This window comes from Pan paniscus, chromosome 10 (genome assembly GCF_029289425.2).
Source record: "Pan paniscus chromosome 10, NHGRI_mPanPan1-v2.0_pri, whole genome shotgun sequence".
Classification (NCBI taxonomy): Eukaryota; Metazoa; Chordata; class Mammalia; order Primates; family Hominidae; genus Pan; species Pan paniscus.
Window position 1 is genome coordinate 75,217,379 of NC_073259.2, and position 12,880 is coordinate 75,230,258.

A 12,880-nucleotide genomic window follows, 5' to 3' on the forward strand; every position below is an offset into this window, starting at 1 on the left:
AATAAAGTGAGTGGCTTGGTCAGAAGCAATGCTGTGTGGAATACCATGACAGTGGATACGGCATTCTGTGAGTCCACGGATGGTAGTCTTGGCATAAGCATTGAGTTCAGGATTGGGAAACCCATATCCAGAGTAAGTGTCTATTCCAGTGAGGACAAGCCTCTGCCCTTTCCATGATGGAAGAGGTCCAATATAATCAACCTGCCACCAGGTAGCTGGCTGATCACCCTGAGGAATGGTGCCATATCAAGGGCTTAGTGTTGGTCTCTGCTGCTGGCAAGCAGTGGCTGTAGCCAGGTCAGCTTTGGTGAGTGGAAGTCCATGTTGCTGAGCCCATGCATAACTTCCATCCCTGCAACTGTGGCCACTTTGTTCATGGGTCCATTGGACGATGACATAAGTGGCCTGGGAAAAGGCTGAGTGGTGTCCACAGAATGGATCATCCTATCCACTTGATTATTAAAATCCTCTTCTGCTGAGATCACCCATTGGTGAGCACTCACATGGGATGAAAATATCTTTGTAGTTTTTGACTAGTCATAGAGGTCCATCCACATACCTCTTCCCCAAATTTCTTTGTCATCAATTTTCCAATCATGCTTTTTCCATGTCCCTGACCATCTAGCCAAACCTTTGGCTACAGCCCATGAATAAGTATATAATCGCAAATCTGGCCATTTCTCCTTCCGTGCAAAGTGCACAACCAGGCACACTGCTCAAAGTTCTGCCAACTGGGAAGATTTCCCTTCACCATTGTCCTTCAGGGATGTCCTAGAAAGGGGCTGTAGTGCTGCGGCTGTCCACTTTTGGGTGGTGCCTGCATATCGTGCAGAACCATCTGTGAACCAGGACCTAGTCTTCTCTTCCTCTGTCAGCTGATCATAGGGAACTCCCCATGAGACCATCGGTGCAGTCTCAGGGAGAGAAAGCAGTGTGTCAGGAGTGGAGACCATGGGCATTTGAGCCCCTTTCTCATGTAACTTACTAGTGCCTTCAGGATCTGCTCAAGCCCAGTCGCATATATACCACTTCTATTTGCTGATGCAATGCTGCTGTGCACAGCCCACTTTATGGCTAGATGGATCAGAAAGCACTCAGTTCATGACAGGCAGTTCAGGTCACATGGTGACTTGATGACTCATAGTCAAATATTTAGTTTCCACCAAAGCTCAGTAACAGGCCAAGAGCTTTCTCCCTAAAGGAGAGTAGTTATCTGCAGAAGATGGCAGGGCCTTGCTCCAAAATCCTAGAGGCCTCCGCTGTGATTCAGCCTGCCAAAGGCTCCAAACAGCATCCCTATCTGGCACTGACACCTCAAGCATCATTGGACCTGCTGGGTCATATGGCCCAAGTGGCATAGCAGCTTGCACAGCTGCCTGGACCTGTGGCAGAGCCTTTTGTTCTGGACTCCACTCAAAACTGGCAGCCTTTTGGATCACTCGATAAATGGGCCAGAGTAACACACCCAAATCAGGAGTATGTTGCCTCCAAAATCCAAATAGGCCCACTAGGCATTGTGCCTCTTTCTTGGATGTAAGAGTAGCCAAATGCAGCAAATTATCCTTCACCTTAGAAGGAATATCTCAAAGAGCCCCACACCATTGGACCCCTATAAATTTTACTGAGGTAGAAGGTCCCTGAATTTAATCAGATTTATTTCCCATCCTCTGTCCCGCAAATGTCTTATCAATAATTCCAGTGTGTTTGCTACTTCTTGCTCACTAGTTCCAGTCAGCATGTCATCAATGTAGTGGACCAGTGTGATATCTTGTGGAAGTGAAAGGTGAGCAAGTTCTCTCCAAATAAGATTATGGCACAAAGCTGGAGAGTTGATATACTCCTGAGTTCATTGTTTTCTTTCATCACTTTGTCCAGCGAACTTACAAGCAACCAACCAACTTCACTATGTTCCTTGATTCTCCACATATAGTCAAAAGTATTATGTATACAGTCACTAAATTCCTTGCCTCTCACAAGCGTTGAATCAAGAGTGTCAAATGCATTTATTTTGCATAACTCTCTAAACAATTGATGCCAAGGATTATCAGTGTTCTCCATACTGTTATAAGAAGAGTCCTTAGCATATTTGGGTCTAATCATATTAAGCAGCCAACTCCAGAAACCCCAAAACCAATGAAAGAACTCCATCCTTAATATTATGTTCCTCTAGAACCACTCCTGGTACCAAAATCTGTATTAGGGTTCTACAGAGAAACAGAATTAATAGGAGATCTATATCTATATCTATATCTATATCTATATGGGAGTTTATTAAGTAGTATTTACTCACATGTTCACAAGGTCCCAAAACAGGCCATCTGCCAGCTGAGGAACAAGGAAGCTAGTCAGAGTCCCAAAGCTGAAGAACCTGGAGTTCGATGTTCCAGGGCAGGAAGAATCCAGCATGGGAGAAAAATGTAGGCTGGGATGCCAAGCCAATCTAGCCTTTTCACATTTTTCTGCCTGCTTTATATCCTGGCTGTGCTGGCAACTGATTAGATGGTGCCCACCCAGATTAAGGGTGGGTCTGCCTTCCCCAGCCCACTGACTCAAATATTAATCTCCTTTGGTAACACCCTCACGGACACACCCAAGATCATTACTTTGCATCCTTCAGTCCAATCAAGTTGACACTCAGTATTAACCATCACAGTCACTTTCTAACGGGGTTGGTTTTTTTGTTGTTGAGTTCCTTGTAGATTCTGTATATTAGCCTTTTGTTGCATTCATAGTTTGCGATTTTTTTTTCTCATTCTGTAGGTTATCCGTTTACTCTGTTGATTCGGTCTTTTGTGGTGCAGAAGCATTTTAGTTTAATTAAGTCCCATTTGTCTGTTTTTGTTTTTGTTGTGTTTAGTTTTGAGGACTTGGTCATAAATTCTTTGCCTAGGCCAGGTCTAATTTTTAATCCTCTTTTAGAGCCTGTCTTTCCCTCCAAACTAAATATTATTTTACCCCCATTTGACACATGAGCTAATTGAGCCTTCTGTCAGTTAAGTAAGTTGACTAGTTCAGTGTAAGTTGTTTCTAATTTTTTGCCATCATAATGCTTTAGTAAACATCCTTTTCATACTCTCCTTAATTTTCCCACAGGATGGTTTTCTGGATGTGGACTTGCTGGATCCAAAGTGTGCATATTTTCCAAATGTATCCATATATTGTGGCTTTGTGTTTTAATAGAGGTAGCAGCAATATTAGAGGAGAGAATTAAGCAATGATTCTAGTGTAGCAGGACAAGCTGCATACAAAACCCCTCAGACACCGAGTTAAAGAAGGAAGGGCTTTATTCGGCTGGGAACTTGGGCAAGACTCACGTCTCCAACAACCGAGCTCTCAGAGTGAGCAATTCCTGTCCCTTTTAAGGGCTTACAACTCTAAGGGGGTACATGACTGGGGGCTGCATGCACTCGTAATCAGAATGGAACAGAACAGGACAGGGATTTTCACACTGCTTTTCCATACAATGTCTGGAATCTATAGATAACATAACTGGCCAGGTCAGGGGTCTATCTTTAACCAGGCCCAGGAAGTGGTCTCAGGCTGTTTGCCTGTGGATTTCATTTCTGCCTTTTAGTTTTTACTTCTTCTTTCTTTGGAGGCAGAAATTGGGCATAAAACAATATGAAGGGTGGTCTCCTCCCTTACTAGGAAGAGAGAAATACCATGTGAGAATGAAATACATATTTGTGTTATTGGATTTGACATCGGGGTTGGACCAAGCATCTTCTATGAACATCTATAAGCACATTCTCCTTATCAAAGGTACTTTGCTTGGTGCTTTAAAAGATAAATGACTATTTAGCTTAGGAGATTTCCTCATAATTGAAAACCACAGCAGCTGTTATTTGAACATACCTGAGCCCCTTCTGGACCACTGTAGGAGAAGGAGGAAGAGGGGTGAAAGTGATTTCTGCTGCTGAGGGCATGTATGATGACAATGGGTATTTGTCCTAACTTTGACACTACAAAGTGACTGGAGCTTTAGGCAAGTAGTGTTTTACTCCAGTTGTCTTTTCAGACTTTTTTTTTGAAGTATTTGACCTCTTTGCGGCACCAGCCTGCTGCTATTTCACATGCACCTAGAAGGGACTTAAAACATGCACAGAATTGAACAAAGCAGTAACCATTCGTTGGTGTCCCTTAATAATATGTTAAATACTATTATTTTGGAAAGGTAAATAAATCCTTGGGCTTAGTGGATCCTAAATGCTAATTTAAAAATCTGAACTCATTTCCATCCCTTATTACTTTAAACGAATTGCTAACCTGAATGATAATAGAAACTTTTTTTCTTTTAACAGTTGGAGGCATCTATACTGTGATTCAGACAAAGGCCAAAACAACAGCAGATGAATGGGGAGAGAACTATTTTCTGATAGGTCCATATTTTGAGCATAATATGAAGACTCAGGTGGAACAGTGTGAACCTGTAAATGATGCTGTCAGAAGAGCAGTGGATGCAATGAATAAGCATGGCTGCCAGGTAAAGGAACTGACACTTCACTTGGCAATTCTCAGTAAACTTATGGGAAAAAAGACTGTAACTAACATGAACTCACAAGAGAAGACCATTCACTTACTTAAGGAAAACTTTCAGGTTTGTGAGAAAGATGATGAACTTGCTTTTAAATGGATTGCATTTGAGACACCTTGTGAAAACCGAGGAGGAAGGATAATTGGTTTGGAGTTCAGCAGAAGCTACAGAGTAAACATATTTTTGAGGAAGTCATTTGTACATAAACTGAAGTCATGAGTGTTGTTAAAAATTATTCAGTGGAAATGTTTAGACTTGGAGTAAAGGTTTTCAACCAAACCTTGTGGAATGTCAGCATGTTAGGGCATCTACATTAAAAGAAGCTAGAGATTGCAAATGTAGAAGCCAAGCTAATGATGTAGAACCAAGGATGTTCAAGTCTTAATCCTCAGAAGCTGTGAATATGTTACCTTTTATAGCAAATGGAATATGGCAGATGTGATTAAGTTAAAGATTTTGAGAAGGGGAGATAATCCTGAATTATCTAGGTGGGTCCTCCTAAGAGGGAGGCCATAGAATTAGAATCAGGCAGGAGATGTGCCAATGAAAGCAGAGGTTGAAGGGAGCTACTTTGCAGATGGAGGAAGAGGCCACAAGGAATATAGGTGGCCTATAGAAGTAAGAAAAAGCGGCCAGGCACGGTGGCTCACGCCTATAATCCCAGCACTTTGGGAGGCCAAGATGGATGGATCACCTGAGGTCAGAAGTTCAAGACCAGCCTGGTCAATGTGGTGAAACCCCTGTCTCTACTAGATATACAAAAATTAGCCAGGTGTGGTTTTGCAGGCACCTGTAGTCCCAGCTACTCAGGAGGCTGAGGCAGGAGAACCACTTGAACCCAGGAGGCAGAGGTTGCAATGAGCCGAGATCATGCCACTGCTCGCCTGCTTGGGCAATAAGAGTGAAACTTCATCTCAAAAAAAAAAAAAAAAAAAAAAAAAAGAAGAAGAAAATAAATTCTTCCCTGGAAACTACACATGGAATGTGGCTCTGTCAACACAATGATTTTAGTCTATTTTGGACTACTGACTTCAATATCTGTAAGATAATAAATTTATTTTAAGCCACTAGGCTTTTGGTAATTTGTTACAGCTCCAACAGGAATCGTGATGTCAAGTCAAGGGAGGAGAGAATTTTAAGTATGAAGAAGGGATTAAGTCAGCAAAGGACTGATCCAGGGTCTGTTGGGTTTGGTAATATTTGGGCCATTGGTAACATGGATAAGTACAGTTTCAGAGGAGAAAGGAAGGTTAAATCTCATTTCAGTGGGTTAAGGAATAAATAAGTGGTAAGAAAAAAGACACGGAAGTTGTGATTATGAGATTTTTCTATGAATATAAAATATAATAATGTAGTTGCAGAATGACATGGTTTTGAGAATTGGTGTGTTATTAAATATGGGTAAGACCTGAGCATGTTTATTTGCAAAAAGGAAATACCTAGCAGACAGGGAAAAGCTAAAAGCTCAGAATAAATGGAGGATTGAAGAGAATAAAGTCGCTGAGAATGGGGAAGGGAACAAGATCCAAAGCAATACTGAAAGAATCATTTTTCACTTGTCTCACTCAAAAAAGGAAAAAAGGATAAATGCAAATACTAGATACAAGTTAATGAAGAATTCAGGACAATCTTACCCAATGTTTTTGATGATCTCACTGAAGCAGGTGTTAAAGGTCATTTTATGACAATTAAAAGGCAAGTGTAGAAACTAGGGAAGTTCAAGAAAGAAGTTCTGAAAAAGTGTTCAAGGAAGTTTTGGACATGTTTGAGATGTAGTCATGACTTTATAGTGGCACAAATACACACGGCTGTGACTTTGTCCAGGAGCAGTCTGCAGTCTGAGTGATGGTGCAGGAAGTTGAATAGATGAAGATCCAGTGTTGTTTAATTTGACCATTCATGCAATGGGTCAAGGTGGCCCAAGAATTGAAGGTAATTGTAAAAGTGATTGAATTAATAGTTTAATTCATGGGCCATTGAATTGGAATAGATAGAAAAGGAAGAAATTAAATAAGGAATAGACAGGAAAGAAAGTAAGCAAAGCCAGAAAGAAGATGATAATGTAGGACAAAATGGAGGGTTATAGGAACTGGAGGTCTTAAAGGGGAGAAAGAAAGAATATATACACTGGCAGAAACACAGTGACAGAAATGGAAGTACAAGAGTTGTAACTGGGTAACAGAATGCCGAAGTGGAATATTTTAGAGAAGAAATCATTTGGGATTTGACAAGGAAAGAATGCAGTCATGATCCTGAGTAGCTGAAATCAGGTGGACATGAAAGTCTTTTAAGTCCATAAGGTCAAGTAACCATGAGGTTAATTGTGCAGGATAAAAAATCTGGACTTTGAAGTTGCTTAGGGTAAGGTCAAAAAGTAACCTTATCTTTGCTGAGAAAGGAAAGGTAATATTTTTGGATAGCAAACATTTCAAAGGTGTTTTATATGTAAATAAAGAATAAGGCTTTAAAAGTTTCAGTAGAATTTTAAAAATCAGTAACTTTCCTTCCTACTCATCCCAGGAATATAGTTTCTGGGGGTGAAAAAATGCAAAGTCTTCACTTGAGATGCTGTGTGGGTAGTGGTGTCTAGGAGGTGCATGCAAGGTTTAAGGAGTGGAATGCATAATTTACAAGGGAACTTGAGATCCCAAAGAGTACCGGAAAACATTTCTTAGTGAAGGCAGCATAGAGAATGTTAGAAATGTGATAGAACAATGCCTATTGTACTATCAGGATGCAAATAAATGAAATGTTAGAAAGGGCTTGCATTTGAAGTTCTGGTGAAGGAAGAGTTAGATGAGAAACACAATGGAACTGACTGGTCTCAAGACTTCATGGCTTTCTAGTGTAGGGATATTTTCATGTTGCAGCCAAGAACTGACTGGAGGTCAATGCCAATTGGCTTACATTCTCTATTTATGTAATAGTTTCAGCTCTTCTTTACGATCTTAGCTTATGTATCATGTGGCACATATTAGGCAGTCAGTAAATATTATATAGTAATATTACATGTTATTCACAGTGTATAAATACATGAAGCAATGAATTTCCCAAGGAGAAAAACTATTGAAAAGTGGTTTGGGGCTCAGGAAAATTTCATCTTAAAAGGAAACAGTGGCATGATAAACACTAAATTATAATGGAAACAACTGAAACATAATGAGGGTCTTTCAAGGTTGACCAAGGAACAGATGGGTGAGAAGCATCCCCACACATGCCTGGGTCCCCTGGTAGGAAATGATCAAATTGGGCTTTGAAGTCCTGCAAAATTCAGCCATAGGTGGAGTCATAAGTGTCAATATGTAAGCAATATTAATATATTTTATTTTCTAGAGAAGCCTGGATCCACATTCAAAAAGACTCGTAGCCTCTGCTGAGTTCCAGAAAGGGTTTGAAGTGGTTTATGAGGTTGTATATCATGTAATAGGAGAATAAACATAAAATGAAAATTAAGACAAAAGAACAAGTAAATTACTATAGAAATATGGAGACAAAAAAGGAAGTTAAAACTTGGATATGCAAGTGATGATATACATACAACTGGAAAAAAATGAGAGAGCTAATTCATTAAAACTTGCAGAAGATAAAACATTTAGGAATCAACGTCAATTTGAAGAATGTAATAGAATTATACTTTGAGTTACTAGATTAAAGAGATAATGTATCTAGGGCAATGTGTTAAACCTCTGGCAGCAACCATACTGGGAAACATTTTGCATCACTTCTTTTGATAGGAATAGTAAGATAAATCACACATATTGGACTACAGAAATAGCTTTTTCTTCTAGCAGGAAATATTGTTAGTCCTGTTCCATAAAAGAAAATAAGCGACACTGGAGCCATTATATCCAACTACCCAGGTTTTCAGAGATACAAAGCATTTCATGGCTCTGTCATAAAAGCAGACACTATAATATTAATCCCTGTGAGTTCATGGTCACAAGAGAGTAACTAGAGACAGATGAACAGAGATTACATGATTTAGATACATTGTTTTTAAATTTAATGAAGAGCAAGAATTTGGAGGTTCTAGATGAATGGATTTATGCCCATTCCAGCTTGAAGCTCAAACAGCAGAGGCTATATGTTATCAATATTCTTTTCTAAGTAGCTTGTTTAATCTGCTATTGAGTACTACATAAAGTTTATATCCTCACAGTGCAAATACATTGTCCTGTCTTGCATGACTTAATATCACTACATGGCTGTGTGTTCTTCATATGACAGGTGCATTTTGGAAGATGGCTGATAGAAGGAAGTCCTTATGTGGTGCTTTTTGACATAGGCTATTCAGCTTGGAATCTGGACAGGTGGAAGGGTGACCTCTGGGAAGCATGCAGTGTCGGCATTCCTTATCATGACAGAGAAGCCAATGATATGCTGATATTTGGATCTTTAACTGCCTGGTTCTTAAAAGAGGTATGGTTTATTATATAGTGATACAACAGAGGAGCAGCACAACTGCTTTCAGTGCCCAAGAATGATCCCATGATCTTTAAATGAGGCAGATTTTGAGATGATGCCATTATGGCTTGTCCTAATACAATTGAAAGAAATCTGAGGAAATGTTGAGCATTCTGCAAATTAAATGGAACAGCGTAATAATGATGCTTATTACTATTTACCTCATGTCAAATTTAAATGGCATGATGTGTATCAAACACCCAATTATATTGCCCCATATATAGATGATACTTTATATATATATATAAGAAAAACATGAAGTATAGAATCTTAAGAGTAGCAAATAGCTTAATAAGCTATTTGTTTAATAAGCTTTCCAGGTGATCCTGATGTACACTACATGTGATAACCACTGTTTTAAGTTTACTCTCCAAATTTCCCAATTCTCTGCTCAGCCTTCTTCAATGCCGGTGTTTTGCTATTGTCTCTATTAAGGAAATGAACTCTCATTGTGGAGTCAGTGTGAATGTTAATATTTTGTAAGGGCAAACAAGATAAGTTGTCTCTTTGTAAGGCAAAGATACGGATGCCCACCTGATTTGGAACTAGGCCCTGGGGTGGAATTAGACCCCGATCTTCAGTGTGTTACAAAGCTGCTATTTGATTCTAGGCATGTTTTTTATTAGCCTCTTTCTCTCTAATTCCATATTCTTAATAATATATCAGTTAAATTTTGTTGGCTTCAAGAAAAAGAAAACCCAAATAAGATAAATTTAAAACATGGAATCATTTATTATTTATTATAAAATGATGTAACGGCATTTTATCTTTGTTTCTCAAAATCAAATATGCAAATATATACATGAAAATCATTGTATGCTTTTAGAGTTTTCAAGTCATTGAAAATCCAAGTAATTATCTATTAGAAAAAATGATATTGTAAAAGTCACTTTTTCTTCATATGCATTTTTTTTCATTATGATTGTTATATAGTTTTAGGCAACATTTGCTTCTCCATAATTGGGCCACTACAAATATACAAGGCATTTTCAAGTCTCTTCCTGGCCATTTCTTTAGCAAATATCAAAATATATACTATAAATAAACACAAGTCTAGTCAATTAAAAAAAATTTAAGTAGTTTTTTAAAAATAAGCTTGTAAGTCAGTGGTCCCAATTGATTCAGCTGTTCAGTGATATCTTTAAGAATTTATTTATTCTTAAATAAATATTTTTTGAGTGCCTACTTTGCATTTATTCCATTTATTTATTAATATTCATTACCTGTTATTAATATTAGTATTTATTCTTCTGTGGATACCAAAAATCTGCTCCATCACTGAAAGGGAGGATTAAGACCTAAAAATATATGGGGTTAATGAACATGCCACTGAATCCTGTATTATCCTTGCTAAATATTCATGCTTTATGTTTCGACTCCTTTAAATTGCAAAATAATTTATAGACACCATAACTCCACTTATGATGTGGACCATGATCACAATCAAGCTTCATCAACAACTTTTCTGAATGCTTTTTTTTTCCTAATGTAGGTGACAGATCATGCAGATGGTAAACATGTCGTTGCCCAATTCCATGAATGGCAGGCTGGAATTGGACTGATCCTTTCTCGAGCCAGGAAACTTCCTATTGCCACAATATTTACAACCCACGCTACACTACTTGGGAGGTATCTCTGTGCAGCAAATATTGATTTCTACAACCATCTTGATAAGGTAAATATTCCTTCCTCCCTCCCTGTTACTCACCCTTCTTTCAGATTGCTGAAGCTGAAAGATAAGTATTGATCTGTACATTTCATCTGCCAACCAGATGGCAGAAATGCCCTTTTAGCTAATCAATATTCATGACAAAGCTTCCCTTGGGTTGAAAGACAGCTCATATAGTTCAACTTTGTTCAGAGTACACTAGAGTATAGAGGTGAGAGGACTGATTTCTGTCCCACTTTGGAACAATAGTTCCAGAGGGATATGGTAGGAGTAAAGACATGGTGTAGGTGCAAGGTTGGGCCTTTGTTCTAGCCTAAGGCTATGGAAGTGCTGTGAACACCCTGGATCCACACGCAGCTCTGAGTGGCAGGTAGATAATTGAGAATTGAGACATACAAACTTGCACTATGAGACTTACTTCCTCTATTTCTTCTATCCTCCAAGTAAACAATTGATTAAAAGCCACATTATAGGTTGATAGGTTCAGTTTTCCCTGCAACTTTGCAATGCACAGGGGGCATTTTTGTGGGATCAAGTAAAACAGAAGTTATTGCAAACAGGGATATGGGTCCTTGGTGAACAAGAAGTTATTTTTGCTCATCTTAGCAGGTTACCTGAGTCTATGACCTGCCAAAGTCATTCAGTTTTGATTTATTTCTTCTATTTTTCATGTCAATTTAGATTAATGAAAGTATATATTTTATATCATCATGTTAATAATATTAACAAAATGTTTGAGTAGTATAAATTCAGAGGTTTTGCAGATTTGGTGTCTATATTAACAATCAAATCTATTTAGTACTCTAGGGTTCAGTTTTGCTATCAGGAAAATTAGGAAGTTAGAAAGCTGATTTTTAAAAATTTCCCAGCTTAAAGAGTTCTAGGATTCTATAAAACAGAATGTGTATGTGTGTGTAATACACAAATAATACTCAAATAATGCGACTGAAAAGTTATTCTACTGTCTCAAAGACACTTAGAGCGCAAGAAAGTTCTTTCTGAAAAACTTTAACATCTGTAAAGCAATGAGTGGTCCTGATGAGCCCTTCCCTATAAAAAGGTCAGCCTAATCTAAAGGGCAAACTAGAAACACAAGCTGTACATTTAAAATAAAATCACCAAGGAATTCAGAAAGCCTGGAGATCTGGGAGGTTCTTAGCGGTATATAGTAATGGTGGACTAATAAGGGCAAACCAGTGATCTGTGATAAGCTGATAAGCTCAACAACCATGCTTCCTGGAGAGGAGTGCACTTTGACTTCAGTGAAGGAGAAAATATTAGAGTGACAGATTGAATATTTCACTTCAGAATTCTTGAATCTTGTATAGTAATAATTCATTTTAAAAGCTACTAATAATATACATAGGATATTTTTCTTTGGTTTTAAGGAAGAAATGCATTATAGTATATAGTTATATATTACAATTTTACCCTTTTGATGAAAGGGCAGTATTTTTCATACTGTCTTTAGATATAATCATACATCTCTCTAGTTTAAAGCCCTTCACTGGTTGAGATACTTAAGTTTAGTCAGATCCCTGCCCATCTTTCTAGTAAAATGTTCTATCTAGCAAAATGACTAGTAGACAACAAACAGTCAAGAACTAGCTTTTGGGTTAAATTCATAGTCATTTTACACAGCAGAAGCCCCCATGCTCACACTAAATTTAGAATTTGGGTGACACATAAGAATACCAAATTATATACATGAAAGGTTTTTAAAATTTCAGTATAAGGAAGAAGTCATAGTTTAATCTTTGATGCAGGAACCAGGATCAGCTTCAGTAAATTCTGACTCAGACAAATGAAAATAGGGCAAATATGAGAACAAGAAAAAGATAATTAAACTTTTGTAAAATCAGAAAGATTAGAACGATTTTACTCAAATTACTGCTAACTGAAAACAATTTTTGTTAGTAGCCAATTACAAAAACTCTAACGCTGGTTTAAGTTTTTAGTAAAACTCATTATTTAAAATAAGATTTTAACCATTTTCAGCCAGCGTATGAAATTTCTGAGAATATGTCTCCAAACTCATTTTTTAAAGTCCAATCATTGATCAATTATCCTCTCGACTCTAATGACTACATAATAAATTCTTTTTTTTCCTCTAAAGCCTTTAGTTTTCTTGTTTTGCCCCCCGCCCCACCCCCCCATTTTATGTTGTTTGTTTGTTTTTGTTTTTGACACGGAGTCTTGCTCTGTCGCCAGGC

The 12,880-nt window shown here is 38.0% G+C and overlaps 1 protein-coding gene across 1 annotated transcript in view; it reads left to right on the forward strand.

Annotated features, from left to right (window-relative positions):
- GYS2 (glycogen synthase 2) overlaps nucleotides 1–12,880 on the forward strand; it is a 68,649-nt gene that overhangs the window by 19,987 nt on the left and 35,782 nt on the right. Inside the window, exons 2-4 of the mRNA XM_003828893.6 lie at nucleotides 4,302–4,483; nucleotides 8,762–8,953; nucleotides 10,491–10,673. Of these exons, the coding sequence (XP_003828941.1) occupies nucleotides 4,302–4,483; nucleotides 8,762–8,953; nucleotides 10,491–10,673 (557 nt within the window). The remainder of the gene's footprint in view (nucleotides 1–4,301; nucleotides 4,484–8,761; nucleotides 8,954–10,490; nucleotides 10,674–12,880) is intronic.